At 44.8% G+C, this 25004-nt stretch overlaps 1 protein-coding gene across 1 annotated transcript; it reads left to right on the forward strand.

Moving 5' to 3' along the window:
* The first annotated feature begins 1209 nt into the window (after positions 1–1209).
* Positions 1210–17481, forward strand: LOC129824538 (ankyrin repeat domain-containing protein 33B-like). The gene is made up of 4 exons (XM_055884226.1): positions 1210–1674; positions 10633–10762; positions 10975–11115; positions 16667–17481. Exons 1-4 carry the CDS (start codon positions 1210–1212, stop codon positions 17479–17481), a joined length of 1551 nt encoding a protein of 516 aa, XP_055740201.1.
* Positions 17482–25004: the final 7523 nt, after the last annotated feature.

The raw sequence follows: 25004 nt of genomic DNA on the forward strand, positions 1-25004 counted from the left end.
TCACGAAGTGTACAGTAGGTATATGACATGCTGGCTTGCTGTTGAGGAAAATTAGAAGAAAAACATATGTAAGAGGCTGTGTTATTTCTGCTGTATCCAATTACCAGTCAGCTAAGACAGAGCTAACAGCAGCCACAGCCAACCATAGATTAGGGTCATATGCAAATGCTGCACAACTAGTGGGCACCGGAGGTAAAGCGGTAATGTCATGAAGTCACTGATGGGCAATCCCCACGTCAGTGGATGAACTATAGTTTTAAGGTATGGGTATGGTGCAAAACCAGTTTATCACACACAGGCATGCAATGAAAAATATGCCTGAGAGAGTACAATATTGAATTCAGATGTGAATTGAGGTTTAACTATCCAGATCAAGAAAATACAATACTAGTCTGCTAAATCTGTAATTTTATCTTTCAATACTTTTTTTATTCAACTATATAATTTGGAGATACTATTACAATATCAGACTACAAAAGTTCCCACCACTAAGTAGAAAGTATAAGGGAGAGGGATATGAGAGAGAGAGAGAGAGAGAGAGAGAGAGAGAGAGAGAGAGAGAGAGAGAGAGAGAGAGAGAGAGAGAGAGAGAGAGAGAGAGAGAGAGAGAGAGAGAGAGAGAGAGAGAGAGAGAGAGAGAGAGAGAGCAAAGACTGACTAAAGGGATTATGAAGCGTCAGTTTAGAAAATTCTTCTCTTCCACATCAGTCAAATGAAACAAAATGCTTTACTGCAGGTGCATAGAATAGTAAGGTATCAGCACAGCAGGAACTAGAGACTGTCTAAAAGAATACAATGCCTTTTGATGAACAGCGTTTTGTGGGACAACTTTGGCAACAAATGTATTCAAGAGATGAGTTCTCAAGCTGTCACATTGTTGTTGCCGGTTGCCATTTGGAAAGTGAGAAAAACAGACGGCAAATAAGGAGCTGATGAAAACAAGAGGATCCGTTGGGGATGTCACATGGATATAAACAAGGTATTTAATGTCTGTCTAATGGTTCAGGGAACAAGATTTATGGATGGATTAAAAGGGACATTCTGAGACATCCTCCTCAAGTGGCTTTGAAACAAGAACACATGTTTGATTATGTTCTAGTTGGGGATTGTACTGACAGCTGCTTCTTCTTCAAGACCTAGCTAAGTATTTACATTTTGAATGAGGGGCAATTAATATTGATATTGTGGTGTATTCTAATAGGAGGTTAAATGGTGCTGATCACAGAGGACCCAGGTGGAGGTGGAGGGACCTTGTTAAATGTTCAGCAGAATGGGATCTCTGGAGGTCAGGCCAGGATTGTCAGGGGTCCCAAAGATGAGGAGTCGTCAATATTGTCGGAGACGGTCGCAGGCGATGAAAATGAGGATCCTAATGAGGGAGACAATGAGGAAAGCAACTATTACGACGATGACGACGATGATGTCTATCAGGAATTTGAAGAGTTTGACTTTGACACATTGCCAGATCTGCCAAAGGATACCAAGAGTATTGACTCTGATAACTCCTTCTATCCACCCGATGACTCTCTCAAATACAGGACTCCCAGCCCAAACACACCCGAACCTCTGTCCTTCTTCAAGGCCTGCTCCAATAACAATTCCATCATAGTGAAGATTATGATAAGGCAAGGGGTGACAAAGGAGGAAGTGATTGAAACAGACAAGAACAACAGAGTATGTTCGTGGTGTCATTAAAGAAATTAACTGTTTTCTGAAACTTATATCAGTATTATCAAGTAAAGGCCCGACTGCACAAACATATAACATGGTTTGGGTTCCAATGTCCACACTAGAATCCTACTTGCAATGAAGCAATGCATAATTCTTTCTACATGGCATGCTAGCATGGACATTGGAACGTAGATATTTGTAAAGAAGGTTTCCATGAGATCTCCACCGATCAGGAATTGGCTTTATAGTGATTTGATAGAACAGCAAAGATTTTAACTAGGAATTAATTTTCTAGGCTTTCTGTATAGGTCTGAGTGTCATATAGGGCCCAAACTGTGTCATTTTTGTAGACAGTGACAATCTCAGAGGAATACTCAGAGCAGTTGGTTGCCCCGGAACAGGGTGTGGATTGCAGATTGAGCAGTGTAGGCTCCTCAGAGGAAGAAGGGGAGGACCATCCTCCTCAGTAAATTTCATAAAAATAAAAATAGTGAAACATTTAAAAAGTTATCATTTTGAAATAAAACTATACTAAATATATTCACGTCACCAAATAATTGGTTAAAACACAATTGAAGGTCTACAGTGGCCTCAGCAGCACTCTGTAGGGTAGCACCATGGCGTAGCCCGAGGACAGCTAGCTTCTGTCCTCCTCTGGGTGCATTGATTTCAATACAAAACCTAGGAGGCTCGTGGTTCTCACCCCCTTTCATAAAGTTACACAGTAATTATGACAACTTCTAGAGGACATCCTCCAACCTATCAGAGCTCTTACAGCATGAACTGACATGTGATCCACCCTATCAAAGGATCAGAGAATAAATTAATCTTGTACGGAGAGCATACACTACAGCTAGCAAGCTAGCACTGCTGTCCATAACATGTGGTGAGTGGTTGACTCAAAAAGAGAGAAATATAATAGTTTAATAGTTTTGAATAAATACATTTAGTTAAAAAATGTATTTACTTAGCTAGTAAATGCAGCTAGATACTTTAGCCTTCTCATACACCCGGCTCAAACCGAGAGGGATGCTCCGTTACCTAGCTGGCTATGGCTATCCAACACTGGAACTCTTCAATGTCAAGGTAAGCTTTTAGTTTTATTAATTTATTGCCACCGGGGCTTGCCGGTGTAACTGGTAAACTGCTTGCTAACTGTACACTGTACTGCATGATTGTAGAGGGTTTACTAACGTGGTAGGTCTAGTAGCTACAATGACTTGATGTTAGCTAATATGGTGACAACGATGTAGGCTGTGTGTAGCGGTTAGCAGTTATGATATGAAGGATGTTTTTTTTCCGCTTGGTCACAGACAGCTGATGTATTGTACACTGAAGTCCACAAGCAAAGGGAAATGGTGTGAGGAGGAGGGCGTGTAGATGCGAGAAGGAATTATCCAATGATCAAAGGGATCATGCTGTTTATATGTGGCTGTTTTGAAAGTGAACTGTGTTTCCGTGTGATCAGGGGTGTATTCATTCTGCCGATTCTGTTAGAAAATGTTGCTTAAACGGAAGCAAAAGAACGAAACGAGGGTAAATATACCTGAATTTGTCAAATAGAAACTCTCGTTTGCAACTGTTGGACTAATGATTACACCCTAGATCAGCTAGATACAGGCAAGATTGTGCAAGGCAGTATTGAATGTGTCAATGTCTGTCACCTTAGTTACTCAAATTTCTCTCAACTTGTGCACCTATGTTTTAAACTTTCATTCGGCTAAGTTGTAGCAACCTCATAATGTGTATAGGAAAATGTGAGTATCATGTAGGAGCCTAAACCTATTGATGTTACATTGATCTGTGTGAATGGAATATGAATGACAGTCATTCAATATGTTGTAATAGAAATTAGTTCATGTTCATTCCCAAAATTATTTTCCTCCCTTATCTTAAATGTCACTGACCGCCACTGAGATTGAGATAGAGTTGAATCATCTCGCAATCATGGCTGAGCTTTCAAAAGGTTTACCCAAGATATCCAGGTGCAGCCAGACAATACCAACGAGGAGGATGGTGCTTCAAATAGCTTATTCTTCACAACATTAATGACCATCATGGGTACAGAACAGGTAGACATTAGGGTTAGACCCAATGCAATTTTGAATGTGTTTCTCACTGCTGTATCCTCTTAAGTGGTAAAGCAATAATACCAGGGATATAAGTAGCCTACGCATTCAGCGACTAGTATTGTACATTATATTCTAAAGATGTTGCTTTTAGATACAGTAGGTCCCTGCTTTTCCTCAGTAGCTGATAAAACTGAGACACTAGACTCACCCACTGACCTGTTTATTCCCTTCTCATGGGACATACTAATACAGTACAAATGAGGGGAGAAGTTTGATGTCATGCAACACTTAATGGCACGAGTGTCTGGATCCATAAAAGAAAGAAATGCTCTCAGTTGTTTCATGTTACATCCTCCACTGGCATGACATGATCCCTAATATGTAGTCTCTGTAGATGTAAACAAACACACAGAACAGCAGTGTTTTCAAATCAAACAAACTGAAAGTGCACTGTGTTTGAGCAGATTAATACATTATTTTTGGCAAATCTAAAACTGCACTTTTTCCAATTCACTTGGACAGATAGTGTTGGAGAAGCTACTCTGGAAATATTGTTAACCAAGCTACCAATTACTTCGCACTGGAAGAGTTAAGCTACACTAAAGTTAACCTTAAAAAATATATAGTTTATTTAACTTAAAATATTTTGAAAAAAGTAGTTCACTACATCCAAACTACTTGGTGATAAATGATCATATCTACATCTGAAATGTCACAGACTATAAATTAACCACTCTGGAGCCAGATGTTAACAGAATGTGTAATTTAGCCTATTAAACACAAGAACTATGTTTAAAGTGAGAATTAGGAAGGACTGATGCCAAAAAATAAACTAAATTCTTGCCTACTTAACCCATATTTTATTTTTGGCCAAAAAGTAGTGTAGTTCCAGTAGTTAGCTACACTGCTACATGGCAAAAAGTAATTAACTACTGAAAAAACAACCACGGTTTGAATTTAGTTCAACTACCACAAAGCTACTGCAAAATATAGTTTAATTACTAGTTGAACTGCATGCAGTTCACTACTCCCCAACACTGCAGATAGCGGGTCCAAGATAGATAGTGAGCCATGCCAAGATTATGTTCTCCCTCGGGTTGTTTATAGATGGGGTGTTGTTGTCAGATATTTTCACTTTTAATTCCTCTTTGGTCCCAAAGCTGCGGTCTAGGCCTACCTCAGAGACCTTTACATCAGTTGACCATGTAAGCCCCAAGCAGTGAGAATACTGGAAGTTCTGTTGATATTTCAAAGCTTTTGAGTTTGGGGTTTGCATTATGAGTGGGCATAACACTTTGTTTACAGTACACAATGTCTAATGAGTTTTCTTCAGATGACTTAGGGCTCTATTCAATACATAGCACTGAAGATCCACTTTATTGCGCGATTGACAATTAAAGGCAATGTTCCCGCGGTCGCGAAGACTACAGTCACATAAACACTGCATATGTCGGCTTAACTGGAGATTACCTTTACATTTTTACGGGATTTTCAGTGATAGTTCCACAATACTGATTGAATCCAGACCATAACTGTGATTGGTTGTACAGTAGCCTTGGTGACTGGGTTTTTCCCCAAATCCAGAAACTGAGCCCTTGAGCCACTCTTGTATACTGTTTACTATACGGTCATTATCCTATCTCACCATAGGTCTGGTGGACTGTGATTAGTACTGTAGGCAGCAGCAGGCAGATGGTTCAGAAAGCTCCAGAAAGACTATTAGCTGAGACTTAACTTGGAATTTCCTAAGGGATCAGTTGGTCTGTCAGTTGGCATCTCTGGCTATACATTACCCTCCAATCATACAGGTTTATCAGTGTCGCTCCAAGTATTTGTTTATTTTGTTAGGTAAATTGTTTCTCAAAGACCTCAAAGAACCCCAAAGATAGATCGTTTCTTAAGTCAGCTCTTATTTACAAATGAGACTACCCACTGTCATATTCCACATCTAGAGTTGTGTATCTTTCTTGAGATCTTAAGTAGAAAAGTGATGTGCCGGTAGTTGTGTGACATACTATACCTTATGTGCAAGGCCAAATGTTCGAGTTGAACAGTATGGCACTATTGAAACCAGGTGTGTATAATACAGACAAAACAAAACGAAACTGAAAAATGGATCGATGGTGACTAGAAAGCCGGTGACGTCGACCGCCGAACACCACCCGAACAAGGAGAAGGGCCGACTTCGGCGGAAGTCGTGACAGTACCCTCCCCTTGACGCGCGGCTCCAGCAGCGCGACGACACCGGCCTCGGGGACGACCTGGAGGGCGAGGTGCACGGCGATCCGGGTGGAGATGGTGAAACTCTTGTAACATGGACGGATCTAGAATGTCCTCCACCGGTACCCAGCATCTCTCCTCCGGACCGTACCCCTCCCACTCCACGAGGTACTGAAGGCCCCTCGCCCGATGTCTAGAATCCATGATGGCCCTTACGATATACGCCGGGACCCCCTCGATGTCAAGAAGGGGGGGAGGAACCTCCCGCACCTCAGACTGCTGGAGCGGACCAGCCACCACCGACTTGAGGAGAGACACATGGAACGAGGGATTAATACGGTAATCAGGGGGGAGTTGTAACCTATAACAAACCTCGTTCAGTCTCCTCAGGACTTTAAATGGCCCCACAAACCGCGGACCCAGCTTACGGCAGGGCAGGTGAAGGGGTAGGTTTCGGGTCGAGAGCCAGACCCGATCCCCCGGTGCATACACCGGGGCCTCACTGCGGTGGCGGTCGGCACTCGCCTTTTGTCTCCTGATGGCCCGTTGTAACCGCACATGGGCAGCGTTCCAAGTCTCCTCTGAGTGCCAAAACCATTCATCCACCGCAGGAGCCTCAATCTGGCTCTGATGCCATGGTGCCAGGACCGGCTGGTAATCTAGCACACACTAAAACGGTGATAGGTTGGTAGAGGAGTGGCGGAGGGAGTTTTGGGCCATCTCCGCCCAGGGGATGTAAGCTGCCCACTCCCCCGGCCGGTCCTGGCAATAGGACCTCAGAAACCCACCCACATCCTGGTTGACTCTTTCCACCTGCCCGTTGCTCTCGGGGTGGAAACCTGAGGTAAGGCTGACCGAGATCCCCAGGCGTTCCATAAACGCCCTCCAGACTCTAGACGTAAATTGGGGACCCCGATCAGAAACTATATCCTCAGGCACCCCGTAGTGCCGGAATACGTGGGTTGAACAGAGCCTCCGCAGTTTGTAGAGCCGTAGGGAGATCGGGCAAAGGAAGGAGACGACAGGACTTAGAAAACCGATCCACAACGACCAGGATCGTGGTGTTACTCCGCGACGACCACGGTCGCTGTGGAACGGGAAGGGGTTGTAATTTCCCTCTGGGTAGATGTCTAGGTGCCTTGCACTGTGCACATACCGAACAGGAGGAAACATAAACCCACACGTCCTTAGCTAAAGTGGGCCACCAGTACTCCCCAGCAAAGCAGCGCTCCGTCCGACCGATACCAGGATGACCAGAGGAGGGTGACGTATGAGCCCAACAGATCAAACGATCGCGGACATCAAACAGAACGTACAGACGCCCAGCTGGACAGTCAGGTGGAATGGGCTCTGAATGTTCGATGTCCGCGTCCACCTCCCATACCACCGGTGCCACCAGGCGAGAGGCTGGAATTATGGGAGTGGGATCTGAGGACCTCTCCTCTGTATCATACAGCCGGGACAGTGCGTCTGCCTTAACGTTCTGGGAACCTGGTTTGTAGGAAAGGGTGAAATCAAAACGGGTGAAAAACATGGCCTACCTTGCCTGGCGAGGGTTCATTCTCCTCGCCGCCCGGATGTACTCCAGATTGCGGTGGTCAGTCCAAATGAGAAAAGGGTGTCTTGTCCCCTCAAGCCAATGTCTCCACGCTTTCAGAGCCATGACAACAGCCAGCAACTCCCGGTCCCCCACATCATAGTTTCGCTCCGCCGGGCTGAGCTTCTTCGAAAAGAATGCACAGGGGCAGAGCTTTAGTGGCGTACCCGAGCGCTGAGACAGCACAGCCCCTATCCCTGCCTCGGACGCGTCCACCTCAACTATGAATGCTAAGGAAGGATCAGGATGAGCCAGCACGGGAGCTGAGGTAAACAGAGCCTTCAGGTGACCAAACGCCCTGTCCGCCCCAGCTGTCCACTGCAGTCGCACCGGTCCTCCCTTCAGCAGTGAGGTAATGGGAGCCGCTACCTGACCAAAACCCCGGATAAATCTCCGGTAGTAGTTGGCAAACCCTAAAAACCGCTGCACTTCCTTTACTGTGGTTGGAGTCGGCCAATTACGCACGGCTGAAATGCGGTCATTCTCCATCTCTACCCCTGACGCTGAAAAGCGGTACCCTAGGAAGGAGATGGACTGTTGGAAGAACAGACATTTCTCAGCCTTGACGTACAGGTCATGCTCCAACAGTCGACCAAGCACCCTGCGCACTAGGGACACATGCTCGGCGCGTGTAGCGGAATATATTAGAATGTCATCTATATACACCACTACACCCTGCCCGTGCAGGTCCCTGAAGATCTCATCCACAAAGGATTGGAAGACTGATGGAGCATTCATTAACCCGTACGGCATGACGAGGTACTCATAATGCCCAGAAGTGGTGCTAAATGCTGTCTTCCACTCATCTCCCCCCTTGATACGCACCAGGTTGTAAGCGCTCCTGAGGTCCAATTTTGTGAAGAAGCGCGCCCCGTGTAATGACTCGGTCATACTGGCTATAAGTGGTAGCGGGTAACTGTATTTTACCGTGATCTTATTTAATCCGCGATAATCAATACACGGGCGCAAACCTCCATCCTTCTTCTTCACAAAAAAATAAACTTGAGGAGACAGGTGAGATGGAAGGCCGAATGTATCCCTGTCCCAGAGATTCGGTGACATATGTCTCCATAGCCACCGTCTCCTCCTGTGACAGAGGATACACGTGACTCCTGGGAAGTGTAGCGTCTACCAAGAGATCTATCGCACAATCCCCCGGTCGATGGGATGGTAATTGAGTCGCCTTCTTCTTACAGAAGGCGAGTGCCAAATCGGCATATTCGGGAGGAATGTGCATGGTGGAAACCTGGTTTGGACTTTCCACCGTAGTGGCACCTAAGGAAACACCTACACACCTCCCTGAACACTGACAGGACCATCCCTTGAGAGCCCTCTGTTGCCACGAAATAATCGGATCATGAGAGGCCAACCAGGGAAGACCCAACACAACAGGAATCGCAGGAGAGTCGATCAGGAAGAGACTAATTCTCTCCTCGTGATCCCCCTGTGTTCTCATAGCGATGGGCGTTGTGACCTCCCCAACCAGCCCCGACCCCAAAGGACGACTATCTAAGGCATGTACAGGGAAGGGAACATCAACAGGAATAATAGGGATCCCTATGCTATGAGCCAAAGAGCTGTCAATAAAGTTCCCAGCTGCGCCTGAATCTACTAGCGCCTTATGCTGGGGATGTGGGGAAAACTCAGGAAATTCTATAGGCAACCACATGTGTGCAACAGAAGGCTCTGGGTGAGTTATGTGCCTACTCACCTGAGACGACCCACCAGTGCTCCGCCTGCTACCTCGACTTCCAGGAGAAACACCCCAGTACCGGACAGCAGTGTGCCCTCTGCATCCACAGTTGGTACATGGAGTGGTTCCCCCTCCGGTCTCCCTCCTAGCAGCCCCTCCCAACTCCATAGGGGTTGGATCCAAGGAGCTGGGTAATGGAATGGGCGGACCCCGATCTAGACGCCCGCGGGAGACCAACAGGTTATCCAGCCGGATAGATAAATCCACCAGCTGGTCCAGGTTGAGAGTGGTGTCCCTGCAGGCTAACTCCCTACGAACGTCCTCTCGTAGACTACACCTGTAATGATCGATCAGGGCCCGCTCATTCAATCCCGCACCAGTGGCCAGAGTACGGAAGTCCAGGGCGAATTCTTGAGTGCTCCTCATCCCCTGTCTTAGATTGAACAATCGCTCTCTGAGAAGTCATCATAGTTATCCAGGGTAGAACCCTCTCTTCCCCAGATGGCGTTGGCCCACTCCAGAGCTTTACCAGTCAGACAGGAGATGAGGGCACCCACCTTCTCGTGTCCCGAAGGGGACGGATGAACAGATGCCAGGTAGAGCTCCAGCTGTAGGAGGAACCCCTGGCACCCGGCTGCTGTTCAGTCATACGCTCCTGGGAGCTAGAGCCGAATCCCACTGGGTCCGACCGGTGGAGGGATGGACGGTGGTGTAGGTAGAGGTGCGGGTGGAGGTGCTGGGGTATGATTTACTGGGAGACCTCCTCTCTTCCATCTGTCCATTGTTTGCAGCACGCGACCAATGGCTGTCCCTAAACTATGCAACATGGTCGTGTGCTGTTGAACCTGCTCCTCTACTGGGAGAGAAGGGCTGGCTGCGCCTGCTGACTCCATTTGAAGACGCTCCGTGATTCTGTCAGGGTTGTGTGCAGAGAATTATCGGAGACAAGCGCAGGACACAGGTGTTGAGCGAAACCACAGTGTTTTACTCAAAATATAGGCAAAAGTTCCACAAATGGAAATAATCACAAACACACACATATAAACCACAACCACTAACACACAAACAATCACGGACAAAACAGAAATGAAAGCCAGAGGGTTAAATAGGGAACATGATGGGGGAATTGAAACCAGGTGTGTATAATACAGACAAAACAAAACGAAACTGAAAAATGGATCGATGGTGACTAGAAAGCCGGTGACGTCAACCGCCGAACACCACCCGAACAAGGAGAAGGGCCGACTTCGGTGGAAGTCGTGACAGGCACTGTGTGTCAACAGAGTCACCAGAAGGCCACTGACTTATTATACTAAAGCAGTAAACATACATCCAAAAAGAGATATGTGTCACTGATCTTTGAATGTTGTGTTTTTCAGAATGGGCTGATAGTAGCCTGCTACATGGGCTGGGTGGATGTGGTCATAGCGCTTTCTCAGTCTCCTCATATCGATGTCAACTGGCAAGACAACGAGGGGAATACAGCCCTCATGACAGCTGCTCAAGCAGGTAAGAATCTACAGATGTTTCAATGCTGGGACGTTGGTTGGTTCCTACTTCCTAGTACAGTATATTTTGGGAATGTGTCATGAAATATAATGAAAATTCTAAATGAAAAGCCAGATTAAGACAAACATTTTGATCTGAAAAAATTGAGTAGAATTAAAAATGGTTAATTGTGAATAAGGTGAATAACACATTTGGTTATTTTTTAATACCAGGCCACATTATGATATCCAGCTACTTGATCAACTACTTCCCCAACCTGGACCTAGAGCGTAGGAACTGCCATGGATTCACCGCTTTGATGAAGGCAGCCATGCAAGGGAGGGCAGACGTTGTTCGTTTGCTCATGATGTCAGGTAAAGCTAAGATATTTAGTTTTTCTATATACTTTTTCCAATGTTTACATTATCTTTATTTTGTTGCTAGGCCCACTGTGATGAAGAATAAGTCGGTACAGTTACAGATGCCAGATCCTAATCTTCTTTTGTTGCAGAAAAATGTCCTGCGCATCAGAAAATTCAAATGAGCCTCGTGATTTAGATACCATCACTGAAAAGCCACAGTTTTCTTCACCACATTCAGGGGCAGTCGAGTGATTTGGACCAGTGCCAGCTATCAAAATCATCCTCCCTATCTCGCAGTTGTCATTAGTTAGCACAGCCACAAAGTCCAAATTGGCTATATCGTAAAGATTCATGAAAACAAAAATGTAATTTAACATTAGAGTTAGCAGTGTGGTTAAGGTTAGGTTTAAAATCAGATTTTAAGAAGAGAAATTGTAGAAATAGGCGGGGTTTAGCCATAATTATGACTTTGAGGCTGTAGTAATTATTGATGACCCTCTTTCACTCGTTAAAATGTTAAACGCACCAGACAGAATATGAATAAATGTCCTACTGCTACTGTAGGCATATGGATCCTATTACTGCAACATTCAAATGTGCATTTATCTGAAATGTATCCATACACATCAACAACTGAACCAGTATCTGGGCAAAGGAGACGATGAATAGGACGAGATCTCCTCTCTGCCCAGAAAGCTACACTACATGACCAGAAGTATGTGGACACCTGCTCGTCGAACATCTCATTCCAAAATCATGGCCATAAATATGGAGTTGATCACGCATTTGCTGCTATAACAGCCTCCACTCTTCAGGGATGCCTTTCAGCTAGATGTTGAAAAATTCCTGCAGGGACTTGATTCCATTCAACCATAATAGCATTAGTGAGGTCAGGCACTGATGTTGGGCGATTAGGCCTGGCTCGCAGTCGGCGTTCCAATTCATCCCAAAGGTGTTGGGATTGAGGTCAGGGCTCTGTGCAGGTCAGTCAAGTTCTTCCACACCGATCTCAACAAACCATTTTAGTATGGACCTCGCTTTCTGTATGGGGGCATTGTCATGCTGAAACAGGAAAGGGCCTTACCCAATCTATTGCCACAAAGTTGGAAGCACATAATCGTCTGGAATGTCATTGTATGCTGTAGCGTTAAGATTTCCCTTCACTGGAACCATGAAAAACAGACCCACACCATTATTTCTCTTTCACCAAACTTTACAGTTGGCACTATGTATTCGGGCAGGTAGAGTTCTTCTGGCATCCACCAAACCCAGATTTGTCCGTCGGACTGCCAGATGGTGAAGCGTGATTCATCACTCCAAAGCACGCGTTTCCCCTCCAATGGTGGCACGCTTTACACCACTCCAACCGACGCTTGGCATTGCGCATTGTGATCTTAGGCTTGTGTGCGGCTGCTTGGACATGGAAACCCATTTCATGAAGCTCCACACGAACAGTTCTTGTGCTGACATTGCGTCTAGAGGCAGTTTGGAACTCAGTAGTGAGTGTTGCAACTGAGGACAGATGATTTTTACGTGCTATGCTTCAGCACTCGGCAGTCCCATTTTATTTCATTTATTTGATTTATTTCACCTTTATTTAACCTGTCTAGGCTGAGGGTGCCGCTAGCGGCACTCCCCCCCCACCCCCACTGAAAAGGCAGAGCCGCGAAATTCAAAAAAAATATTTTTTTTAAATATTTAACTTTCACACATTAAAGTCCAATACAGCTAATGAAAGACACAGATCTTGTGAATCCAGCCAACATGTCCGATTTTTAAAATGTTTTACAGGGAAGACACAATATGTAAAGATGTAAATCTATTACCTAAAAACACATTAGCATAATCCACCATCTTTTATTTGTCCACCAACACCAGTAGCTATCACCAATTCGGCTAAACTAAGATATTTATAGCCCCTAACCAAGAAAAAAACTCATCAGATGACAGTCTGATAACATATTTATGGTATGGGATAGGTTTTGTTAGAAAAAAGTGCATATTTCAGGTAGATGGCATAGGTTACAATTGCACCCACCGTCACAAATGGACTAGAATAACTACATAGAGCAACGTGTTTACCTACTTACTAATCATCAAACATTTCGTAAAAATACACAGCATACACTAATCGAAAGACACAGATCCTGTGAATACAGACAATATTTCAGATTTTCTAAGTGTCTTACAGCGAAAACACAATAAATCGTTATATTAGCATAGCACATAGCACATAGCAGCCCAGCATTGATTCTAGCCAAAGAGAGCGATAACGTCAACATCGCCAAAATATATTATTTTTTTCACTAACCTTCTCAGAATTCTTCAGATGACACCCCTGTAACATCACATTACAACATACATATACAGTTTGTTCGAAAATGTGCATATTTAGCCACCAAAATCATGGTTAGACAATGTGAAATGTAGCCCAGCTGGTGAGAAAATGTCCTTGCGCCATATTAGACAGTGATCTACTCTTATACATAAATACTCATAAACGTGACTAAAAAATATAGGGTGGACATCGATTGATAGACAATTTAATTCTTAATACAATCGCGGAATTACATTTTTTTAATTATCCTTACTTTTCAATACAGTTTGCGCCAAGCGAAGCTACGTCAAAAAACATGGCGTCCTAAGCCACTAACATTTTTCGACAGAAACACGATTTATCATAATAAAAATGTCCTACTTTGAGCTGTTCTTCCATCAGTATCTTGGGCAAAGGATCCTTTCTTGGGTCTAATCGTCTTTTGGTGGAAAGCTGTCCTCTTGCCATGTGGAAATGCCAACTGCGTTCAGCATGAACTGGAAGCGTGCCCAGCGATTCACAGCGTTTCAGAAATAAATGTCCCAAAATCGCACTAAACGGATATAAATTGCTATAAAACGCTTTAAATGAACTACCTTATGATGTTTTTAACTCCTATAACGAGTCTTAACATGACCGGAGAAAGATTACTCCCAACACTAATGCTTGGAACAGGTGCGGGTCGGTGTCCTCCACACGCATAACGCAGCGCCAAAAGACTTACTAGCTACAGGGTTTTTTAATTTATAGTGCCTGTGAACGCGCAATCGACCCCATTCAAATCGTCATCACGTAAAGGCATCCAGGGGAAGACGTAAGCAGTGTCCGTATACTCATAGCAATAACTGTGGCCTTTTAACTGACTCCAGATCAGGGGCCAACATTTCTGAAATCTGACTCCATGTCAGGGAAATTGCTGTAGAATGGGTTCTGTTCCACTTAGAGACAAAATTTCAACTCCTATAGAAACTATAGACTGTTTTCTATCCAATAATAATAATAATATGCATATTGTACGATCAAGAATTTTGTGGGAAGCCGTTTCAAAAATTACACGATTAGCATAAATAGTGACAACAGCGCCTCCAGCCTCAGGTAGGCCAGATGAGAACAAGTTCTCATTGACAACTGCGACCTGGCCAAGATAAAACAAAGCAGTGCGACAAAAACAACAACACCGAGTTACACATGGAATAAACAAACATACAGTCAATAACACAATAGAAAAATCTGTATACAGTGTGTGCAAATGAAGTAAGGAGGTAAGGCAATAAATAGGGAAATAGTGGCGAAGTAATTACAATTTAGCAATTTACACTGGAGTGATATATGTGCAGATGAGGATGTGCAAGTAGAAATACTGGTGTGCAAAAGAGCAGAAAAACAAAAACAAATATGGGGATGAGGTAGGTAGTTGGATGGGCTATTTACAGATGGGCTGTGTACAGCTGCAGCGATCAGTAAGCTGCTCTGACAGCTGACGCTTAAAGTTAGTTAGGGAGATATAAGTCTCCAACTTCAGTGATTTTTGCAATTCGTTCCAGTCATTGGCAGCAGAGAACTGGAAGGAAAGGCGGCCAAAGGAGGTGTTGGATTTGGGGATGACCAGTGAAATATATGGAGCGCGTGCTACGGGTGCAGCACACCATCAATCAGGCCTTTATGGTAAAGTGGCCAGACGGAAGACACTACTTAGTGAAAGACACATGACAGCCCGCTTGGAGTTTGCCAAAAGACACCGAAAGACTCTCAGACCATGAGAAACAAGATTCTCTGGTCTGATGAAACCAAGATTGAAATCTTTGGCCTGAGTGCCAAGTGTCACGACTAGAGGAAACCTGACACCATCCCTACGGTGAAGCATGGTGGTGGAAGAATCATGCTGTGGGGATGTTTTTCAGCGGCAGGGATTGGGAGACTAGTCAGGATCAAGGCAAAAATGAACAGAGCAAAGTACAGAGAGATCCTGCTTCAGAGAGCTCAGGAAAGCAGACTGGGGCGAAGGTTCACCTTCCAACAGCACAACGACCCTAAGCACACAGCCAAGACAAGTCTCTGAATGTCCTTGAGTGGCCCAGCCAGAGCCCGGACGTGAACCCGATCGAACATCTCTGGAGAGACCTGAAAATAGCTGTGCAGCAACGCTCCCCATCCAACCTGACAGCGTCATACCCAAGAAGACTCGAGCTGTAATCGCTGCCAAAGGTACTTCAACAAAATACTGAGTAAAGGGTCTGAATACTTATGTAAATGTGATATATATATATTTTATTTTTATTTTTTTATTTTATATATACATTTGCAAAAATATATATATGTTTTTGCTTTGTCATTATGGGGTATAATGTGTAGATTGATGAGGGGAAAAAGTATTTCATACATTTTAGAATAAGTCGGTAACATATCAAAATGTGGAAAACGTCAAGGGGTCTAAATACTTTCTAAATGCACTGTATGTATATGCTCTTTCCATGACATAGATTGACCAGGTGAATTCAGGTGAACGCTATGATCCGTTATTGATGTCACCTGTTAAATCCACTTCAATGTGTGGATGAATGGGAGGAGGCAGGTTGAAGAAGGATTTTTAAGCCTTGAGACAATTGAGACATGGATTGTGTATGTGTGCCATTCAGAGGGTGAATGGGCAAGACAAAATATTTAAGTGCCTTTGAACTGGGTATGGTAGTAGGTGCCAGGAACACCGGTTTAAGTGTGTCAAGAACTGCAACACTGCTGGGTTTTTCACGCTCAACAGTTTCCCGTGTGTATCAAGAATGATCCACCACCCAAAGGACATCACCCACCACCCAATCCACCACCCACCCAGCCAACTTGACACAACTGTGGGAAGCATTGGAGTTAACATGGACCAGTATCCTTGTGGGATCCTGTCGACTCCTTGTAGAGGACATCTTAACGTTTCTAGCGAACCTAAGGTTACAAATCAACTGTCGAAATGTAGTTGATGAACTGGTGCTAAGTGGCCATGCAGTCTAAGGTACAATGTAGGTACAGTACTGCATTGTATGCAAACACTGCTTCCAGCTTCCCCCTGGCGGTGATTGTAAATATTTTTTCAGATAATCAAATGCTCCTGCTGCAGGATTCTATTCCTCCTGTGATGAAATGGGTCAAGTTAAGATCAACATCTGTAACAGCTCCCATAAATGTAAACATTTTGAAATGACAATTGAATAACAATGCATTCAATGCTTCTTCTTATTTGTGTATTCCCTCTACTAGGAGCGGACGTGGAGGCGAGGGACTACAGCCGCAAGATGACCTCCAGGGAGTGGGCTTTGTTCACATGTCGCTATGAGACGGCCTATCTGATGATGCGTCTGATGGCCCAGCCATGCGCCCAGCAGTTCTGTGACTCCTACAAGCTGGAATGGCCCATGCTGCAGGAGCTAGTGGCCCAACGCCAGGAGTCCAAGAGCTGCTGGCAGAAGGTGGCAGACAAGGTCTGCTGCAGGTTCTCTCTCCGCATGAAGACGGACCCCGTGGACGACGGTGTGATGGACCACATGGTACGCATCACTACCGCCCTGTCCAGCCCATTGATCGCCACCGCATGCCACACCGTGGCCCCGAGAAGCCCCCCCTGCATCGGGAAGCGGCGCTATGCCGTGCCAGAGATCCTCAGGAAGCAGCGAGTGGACGAACTGAAGTGCCTGGGCCCCGAGCACTTCAACAACAATAAGAAGCTGTTCAATAACTCCCGGGTGCAGTTGGTTCCTAAAAAGAGAGACCGGAGGGCCAGCCTGCAGACCCAAATGTTGCAAGAGGTTGCGGTGGCTGGTACTTCGGTCCTGAGGCGCACCAGCTTGCTGCCCCTGAACATGATGAGGAGGAGCAGTGTCAGGCCAGGCATTGTGGTCCCCAAGGTGAGGCTGTGCAAGGTCCCCTCGTGGCCAAACCCTGAGAAGAGAAAAAAGAGCAAGGACCCCGAGCTCCTCCAGCTACCCAAGTGGAGGTACAAAGAGGCCAAGGAGGAGAGGAGGAGGCAAGAGGAGGAGGGGAAGAAGAGACGTTTACCCACAGTGAGGATGCGCTGAAAGACTTGAGCTACGAGGAGAGGTCAAATTGCTTTTCAAGAGCCTTGGGGTGCGAGCTAACCTTTAACTGTAATTGGTTCTGAACTGAGGAGTTGAAGTTATCACCAGCATTTCAGATTTTAAAGACTGTGCCACTTGATTCAGCTGTAGCCATGGAGCACTATATTTTCCTGTCCTAGATTGGTTACTCTGTTTCTGGCTTTTGACAGTAATGGGAAAGGAACACTTGGCTTGAACTGTGTACTCATTGTGAGTAATTCATACTTGAACGTTGATGCAGATGTATTTTTGTATGCATTCTTCCGTTTTCTTCGGATTATGCATTTCTCCATTTAATCTGCATTTCTTCAGATTTTGACTGTTTGATATCTCCATTGTAAAAGGATAACTCAAACACATACAATACCTTTGCACGTTGTTTATTGTGTCAATGTTTTGGTCAGAGACCTTTTCATCTCCACCAAAAAATGTATGTTTGTCTGGTGAATATTCTCAAAGCAGACAATACACAAATCAGTTGGATGTACGTATAGGTAACTGCCAAAATAAAGTGTCTTAATAGGGTGTTGGGCCACCACGAGCCAGAACAGCTTGAATTCACCTTGGCATAGATTCTACAAGTGTCTGGAACTATATTGGAGGGATGTGACACCATTCTTCCATGAGAAATTCCATAATTTGGTGTTTTGTTGATGGTGGTGGAAAACGTTGTCTCGGGCGCCAGTCCAGAATCTCCCATAAGAGTTCGATTGGGTTGAGATCTGGTGACTGAGACGGCGATGGGATATGGTTAACATAGTTTTCATGTTCATCAAACCATTCAGTAACCACTCGCGCCCTGTGGATGGGGCATTGTCATCCTATCGGTGCATAGCCATGGTAGCCAAAATAACGGCCAGCATTTTTATACGTGACAGGATGTTAATAGCTTAATTAACTCACCAACCACACCTGTGTGAAAGCATCTGCTTTCAATATATACTACATGATCAAAGTATGTGGACACCTGCTCGTTTAACATCTCATTCCACAATCATGCGCATTAATATGGAGTTGGTCCTCACTTTGCTGCTATTACAGCCTCCACTCTTCTGGGAAGGCCTTCCACTAGATGTTGGAACATTGCTGTCGGGACTTGCTTCCATTCAGCCACAAGAGCATTAGTTCTGATGGGCACTGATGTTGGGCACTGATGTTGGGCGATTGGGCCTGACTTGCAGTCGGCGTTCCAATTCATCCCAAAGGTGTTCGATGGGGATATGGTCAGGGCTTTGTGCAGGCAGTCGAACCCAGATTTGTTCGTCGGACTGCCAGATGGTGAAGCGTGATTCATCACTTCAGAGAACGCATTTCCACTGCTCCAGAGTCCAATGGCGGCGAGCTTTACACCATTCCAGCTTGTGTGCAGCTGCTTGGCCATGGAAACCCATTTCATGAAGCTCCCGACGAACAGTTATTGTGCTGACGTTGCTTCCAGAGGCAGTTTGGAACTCGGTAGTGAGTGTTCGAACCGAGGACAGACGATTTCTACGCACTACGCACTTCACAATAGCAGCACTTACAGTTGACATGGACAGCTCTAGCAGGGCAGAAATTTGACAAACTGACTTGTTGGAAAGGTGGCGTCATATGACGATGCCACATTGAAAGTCACTGAGCTCTTCAGTAAGGCCATTCTCCTGCCAATGTTTGTCTATGGAGGTTGCATGGCTGTGTGCTCAATTGTACACACCTGTCAGCAATGGGTGTGGTTGAAATAGATGAATCCATTAATTTGAAGGTATGTTCACATACTTTTGTATATTTAGGGTTCTTTATATCCCTCATTTACCAAAGTGTTTCCTTTATTTTGGCAGTTACCTGTATATCTCTGTTCTGAGTCTCACAAATCACTGAACAGCACGCTATAGATTTACAGAAACAGGCTCCTGCCCTATTCTGTCTCGGACAAGGCTGCTTACTTTATATATGACGATCTTATGTGATAATGAATATATATTTACATTTCACAGACACTCTTATCCAGAGCGACTTACAGAAGTGAATGCATACATTTTCATACTGGTCCCCTGTGGGAATTGAACCCACAACCCTGGAGTTGCAAGCACCATGCTCTACCAACTGAGCCTCACATGACATATAAGATATAAGGAGAGGGTAGATGATAGCAATTTCTACTGTAACACTGAAGGAGCAAAACAGAGTCTACTGCAGGGTATTGGCATTTCACCACATAGATATCCCAGCAAACATGTCCACATTGGCAAGATGTGGGCGAAAATATTGGCCCCATGTAGGCTGCCCACATTGGGCTGATGCGCCTTTGCTATTTAATAGGAATTTATTTATTTATAATGTATTTATGAAACTTTTAATTCAATGCATATATTGCATAATTTTCAAGCCTTTAAGGAACAAGATACATTGTATCAGAATGGCAACCAAGTTATTACTATCAAATAAATATATATTTTATAAGAGAAACTTCAGTTTCTCATTTGTCAAATTTACTTTTTAAAGGATTTAAAAATATATATATTAAAAAAACTGAACCCATAAGATGTTAGAACACTTTCAGTAACAATTGCACAAAAATAACTGTGTGCAAACCATGCCCCCAAAAACTCTAATGAGCCCCTTCCTCTAGCTGGCCTTGGTTTGGGCTGGCCCCTGTTGGGCTTGTTGTGGGCTAGCCCCTGTTGGGCTGGTGTGGGCTAGCCCCTGTTGGGCATGGTTTCGGCTAGCCCTTGTTGGGCTTGTGTGAGCTGGCCCCTGTTGGGCTGGTGTGGGCTAGCCCCTGTTGGGCTTGGTTTGGGCTGGCCCCTGTTGGGCTTGGTTTGGGCTGGCCCCTGTTGGGCTTGGTTTGGGCTAGCCCCTGTTGGGCATGGTTTCGGCTAGCCCTTGTTGGGCTTGTGTGAGCTGGCCCCTGTTGGGCTGGTGTGGGCTAGCCCCTGTTGGGCTTGGTTTGGGCTGGCCCCTGTTGGGCTTGGTTTGGGCTAGCCCCTGTTGGGCATGGTTTCGACTAGCCCTTGTTGGGCTTGTGTGAGCTGGCCCCTGTTGGGCTGGTGAGGGCTAGCCCCTGTTGGGCTTGGTTTGGGCTAGCCCCTGTTGGGCTTGGTTTGGGCTGGCTCCTGTTGGGCTTGGTGTGGGCTAGTCCCTATTGGGCTAGTGTGGGCTGGCCCCTGTTGGGCTGGTGAGGGCTAGCCCCTGTTGGGCTTGGTTTCGGCTAGCCCCTGTTGGGCTTGGTGTGAGCTGGCCCCTGTTGGGCTGGTGTGGGTCAGCCCTTGTTGGGCTTGGTTTGGGCTAGCCCCTGTTGGGATTGTGTGAGCTGGCCCCTATTGGGCTGGTGTGGGCTAGCCTCTGTTGGGTTTGGTTTGTTGGGCTGGTGTGGGCTGGCCCCTGTTGGGCTTGGTGTGGGCTAGCCCCTGTTAGGCTTGGTGTGAGCTGGCCCCTGTTGGGCTTGGTGTGGGCTAGCCCCTGTTGGACTTGGTGTGGGCTTGATGTGGGCTAGCCTGTGTTGGGCTTGGAGTGTGCTAGCCCGTGTTTGGCTGGTGTGGGCTAGTATGTGTTGGGCTGATGTATGCTAGCCTGTGTTGGGCTGGTGTGGGCTTGATGTGGGCTAGCCTGTGTTGGGCTTGGTATGGGCTAACCTGTGTTGGGCTGGTGTGCGCTTGATGCGCGCTAGCCTGTGTTGGGCTTGGTGTGGGCTAGCCCGTGTTGGGCAGGTGTGGGCTAGCCTGTGTTGGGCTTGAAGTGGGCTAACCCGTGTTGGGTTGGTGTGGGCCAGCATGTGTTGGGCTGATGTAGGCTAGACCATGTTGGGCTGATGTGAGATTGGTGTGGGCACGGTCTTTCCCACCTGTCCTGCCATCCCAGCAAACATGACCCCATTGGTTCCATGTGGGTACCCCACTCCAAACCCAACACGGGCTAACCCACAGGTGGGACATTCTCCACATTAAGCAAGCAGAGCAGGGCTGCTAAACCTACGCCAAAAGAACACTGAGCGATGCAGAGTGGAACATTCCGGTGACAAATGAGCCTCTGTCTGTATGCCCAGTGGGTACTCATTCAGGTAGATTTGGCTGGAAGAATGTAAATGAACTGTTTGATCGGGCAATTCAAAAAGTTCCTCAAGATGAACTCAATGCAATGAATAGGTGATGTACAGGTAACTGCCAAAATAAAGGAAACACCAACATAAAGCATCTTGATAGGGCGTTGGGCCACCACGAACCGCCAGAACAGCTCCGATGCGTCTTAGCATAGATTCTACAAGTGTCTGGAACTCTATTGGAGGGATGCGACACCATTCTTCCACAAGAAATTCCACAATTTGGTGTTTTCTTGATGGTGATGTGAAATGCTGTCTCAGGTGTTGCACCAGAATCTCCCATGTGTTCAATTGGGTTCAGATCAGGTAACTGACACACACACACACACACACACACACACACACACACACACACACACACACACACACACACACACACACACACACACACACACACACACACACACATATATATTAAACCCCCTAAACTCATTCGAGAACCCTCTTTCAAAGTCACTGAGATCTCTTCTTCTAGCCATAGTAGCCAAAATAATGGCAACTGGTCATTTTTATACATGACCCTAAGCATGACCCTCAGGAACCACACCTGTGTGGAAGCACCTGCTTTCAATATATTTGTATCCCTCATTTACTCAAGTGTTTCCTTTATTTTGGCAGTTACCTGTAGGTCTCTAAAGCCTTGTTCACACTGCAGGCCTTAATGCGAAATCAGTTTTCAAATCCATTTTGGAATACTGACTGTCCAAACAGCGAGTGTCCAAATCAGATTTGTGTGTGTTCAGACAGCAGTGATTTGCTGACATGGCGACGGTAGTTGTCAAAGTAACGACGGGTGTGTGTGTGCAGTGGTATAGGCTGGCTGGTGGTGGTGCTTGTGCTTCCTATCACTCAAGAAGTTATGTAGCAAGCCAAGGTGACAACAATGTTGCCATGGACGTTTCCAAGTTGCTTTGAATGTTCAAAACCATAATGTAAGAACACTTTAAAAGCCTCAAAGGATAAGATGATCCAACTTTTAAAAACGTGTCATTTTTGGCTAGCCACAGTAGTCAACTAGCTAGCTAAGTAGCTGTTTATCTTTCTAGCACATTCACTAAATTTCTTTGTAAACAATTAAAAAGCTAGTTAGCTAGCACATGTTCTTGTTGGACTGTCAGTAGAGTAGCTAGCAAGCACAAGATATTCCAAAAAACAGTTTAATAACGACTTTTAGGGCAAATAAATCATACAAGTTGCATTGCCAGGAATTAGATTTGAATCGAATTTCGAACCACCCACGAAGATGGTTTGAAATGTGGCTTGAAATATCCTATTCCATGTGCTTTTTGGGTGTCCAGACTGAAGGAAAAATAACAGATTTTTATCGGATATGCAAACAAATAGTCACTTCAAACAAATAGTTACTTCAAACTGCCAATGTGAACAAGGCTTAAAGGGAAAAATAATTTAAAAAATCATAATCTCCAGCACCACCCCAACATCAACATATGTGAAAATGGTGCATTTCTATGTATTGTAGTAAAAAGATAGAGGTAAATAAGTGTTTCCAATGACATCACCGGTGTGCATCGTGATTTTAACTCATTATGAGTAGGTATTGCCTAATTGTTTACTAATTGGTTGATGATGTCATTGGAAACGCTTGTCTTCTTTTTTATTAACAAAAAATATAGAAACAAGCAATTTTCACATTGATGTTGGAGTGGTGCTGGAGATTAAAAGTAGAAAACTATTTGGCTTACTATAAGTCAGAAGGCTATTTTACATTTTTTTTTAATGATCGTTGTCAAGACAATCCACAAAAATAGGTGCCCTCCACATGAATATAATAGAATATTCAAAATGGTCCAGGTGATTATATAACTGCTCTATATTCTCTGCAGCCCCACATACAGTACTTGCATTAGCATGTTTCACATTTATGAAGAGAGAAAATGTTGTTTCCTGCTCCAAACTAATATCAAATTCATGGGCCATGCAGTCAGTACATTTCTGCTTGCATCGGTATCTGTACCTACAGCGTACATCACAGGAGTAGTACTAGGCCTTGCAGAGTAAAATGGCAGACCTGACCTGCATGAGTCACTAATGCCCAGTAGAGGGCACTGCAGACTCTTCCAAGCTTTTAACGTTGACATAGGCTGCACACTGCATGCTCCTTCCCAGTCGACTGTTCTCAAGAGTGATGGATTCTCCCAGGATTAGCGAAGCAATTAAAATGTAATGCGACGATGGAATATTCCATCTCTTAATTTTTAGAAGCTTAGATCGCTTCTTTTCAGCTGTACAAAATGCTGTATCTGGCACACTGGTGAGAAATTTGAGCATTTTCACAGAAGCAGCACTAGGCCTACTTGTGCTTCCCTTCATAATCTATATTCTTAGCTTTTAGAGAGAAGTTTTTGTGAGCATTTCTCATGGAGATGGATAGATATAGGCAAGACAGTGTATACAGGCAGTGCATACAGCATATTTCTGATGGGCACCACGGTGGCATGACAATGGGCATGGACGGTAACCTCAGGTTTAACATTACCCAACTAGGCCTGCAGCTTGGCAATTAACACCTATCACAGTGGTAATCTCACACAGACCTGTCAGCATTACCTCAACTCAATGTCACTGAGAAAACAATTAGAGAGAAACTGTAAGGGCACCCCTCACTCAGTCTGCCGCCCCCAGTACCCTGCCTGGGCTGGCTGTGGAGGATTTCTATCAGTCACTAATTGGTGTGAAACTCTTCAGTAGGCCTTTGGAATGGGAAATAAATAAGCATTGTAGATTGGAAAACGAAAAACGAATTCTTTATACAAAAAAACCCTCTCAAAGTAACTGCACCATGCTACTGTAACCTTCAGCACATCTAATAAAAATTCATTCATTTTGAATTAACGGATTCCAAGCTACAAAGGAAAGAGTTCACTGCACTGAACGAATATGGTAAGTGTCTGATTGGAATGTTAATGAAAATCTCACATCTTTTTATTCCAGACTGTTACACCTGTTTCATACCTGGTACAAATGTAATTTCAACGTCTAGTTTTGATATAATTTTTGGTTGATTTGTCAACTAACGTGAATTCAATGTGAAATCAACAAAACATGTCACCATGTAATTGGATTTAGGATAAAAGTTGCGAAAAAAAACAAATTCCCTAACGTTGATTACTTTTTGCAAATCCAATCAGTTTTCCACATTGATTCAATGTCATCACATTACATTTTTTTGTTGTTGCAATGACGTGGAAACCACGTTGATTCAACCAGTTTTTGCCCAGTGGGCTGTTTTCCTTGGTTACAGGGAAAGTTAAGGAAACACTGTTCTGAATCTGGAATATCAATTTGTCAAATCAACACTGAAGACACACAGGGCATTGTCTCATCCACAACGTGATGAAAATGGGCCCTCATTGCAAATCAAACTTCTTTGTATTTGAGCTGAAATCAA

This window comes from Salvelinus fontinalis, chromosome 26 (assembly GCF_029448725.1).
Source record: "Salvelinus fontinalis isolate EN_2023a chromosome 26, ASM2944872v1, whole genome shotgun sequence".
Lineage (NCBI taxonomy): Eukaryota > Metazoa > Chordata > Actinopteri > Salmoniformes > Salmonidae > Salvelinus > Salvelinus fontinalis.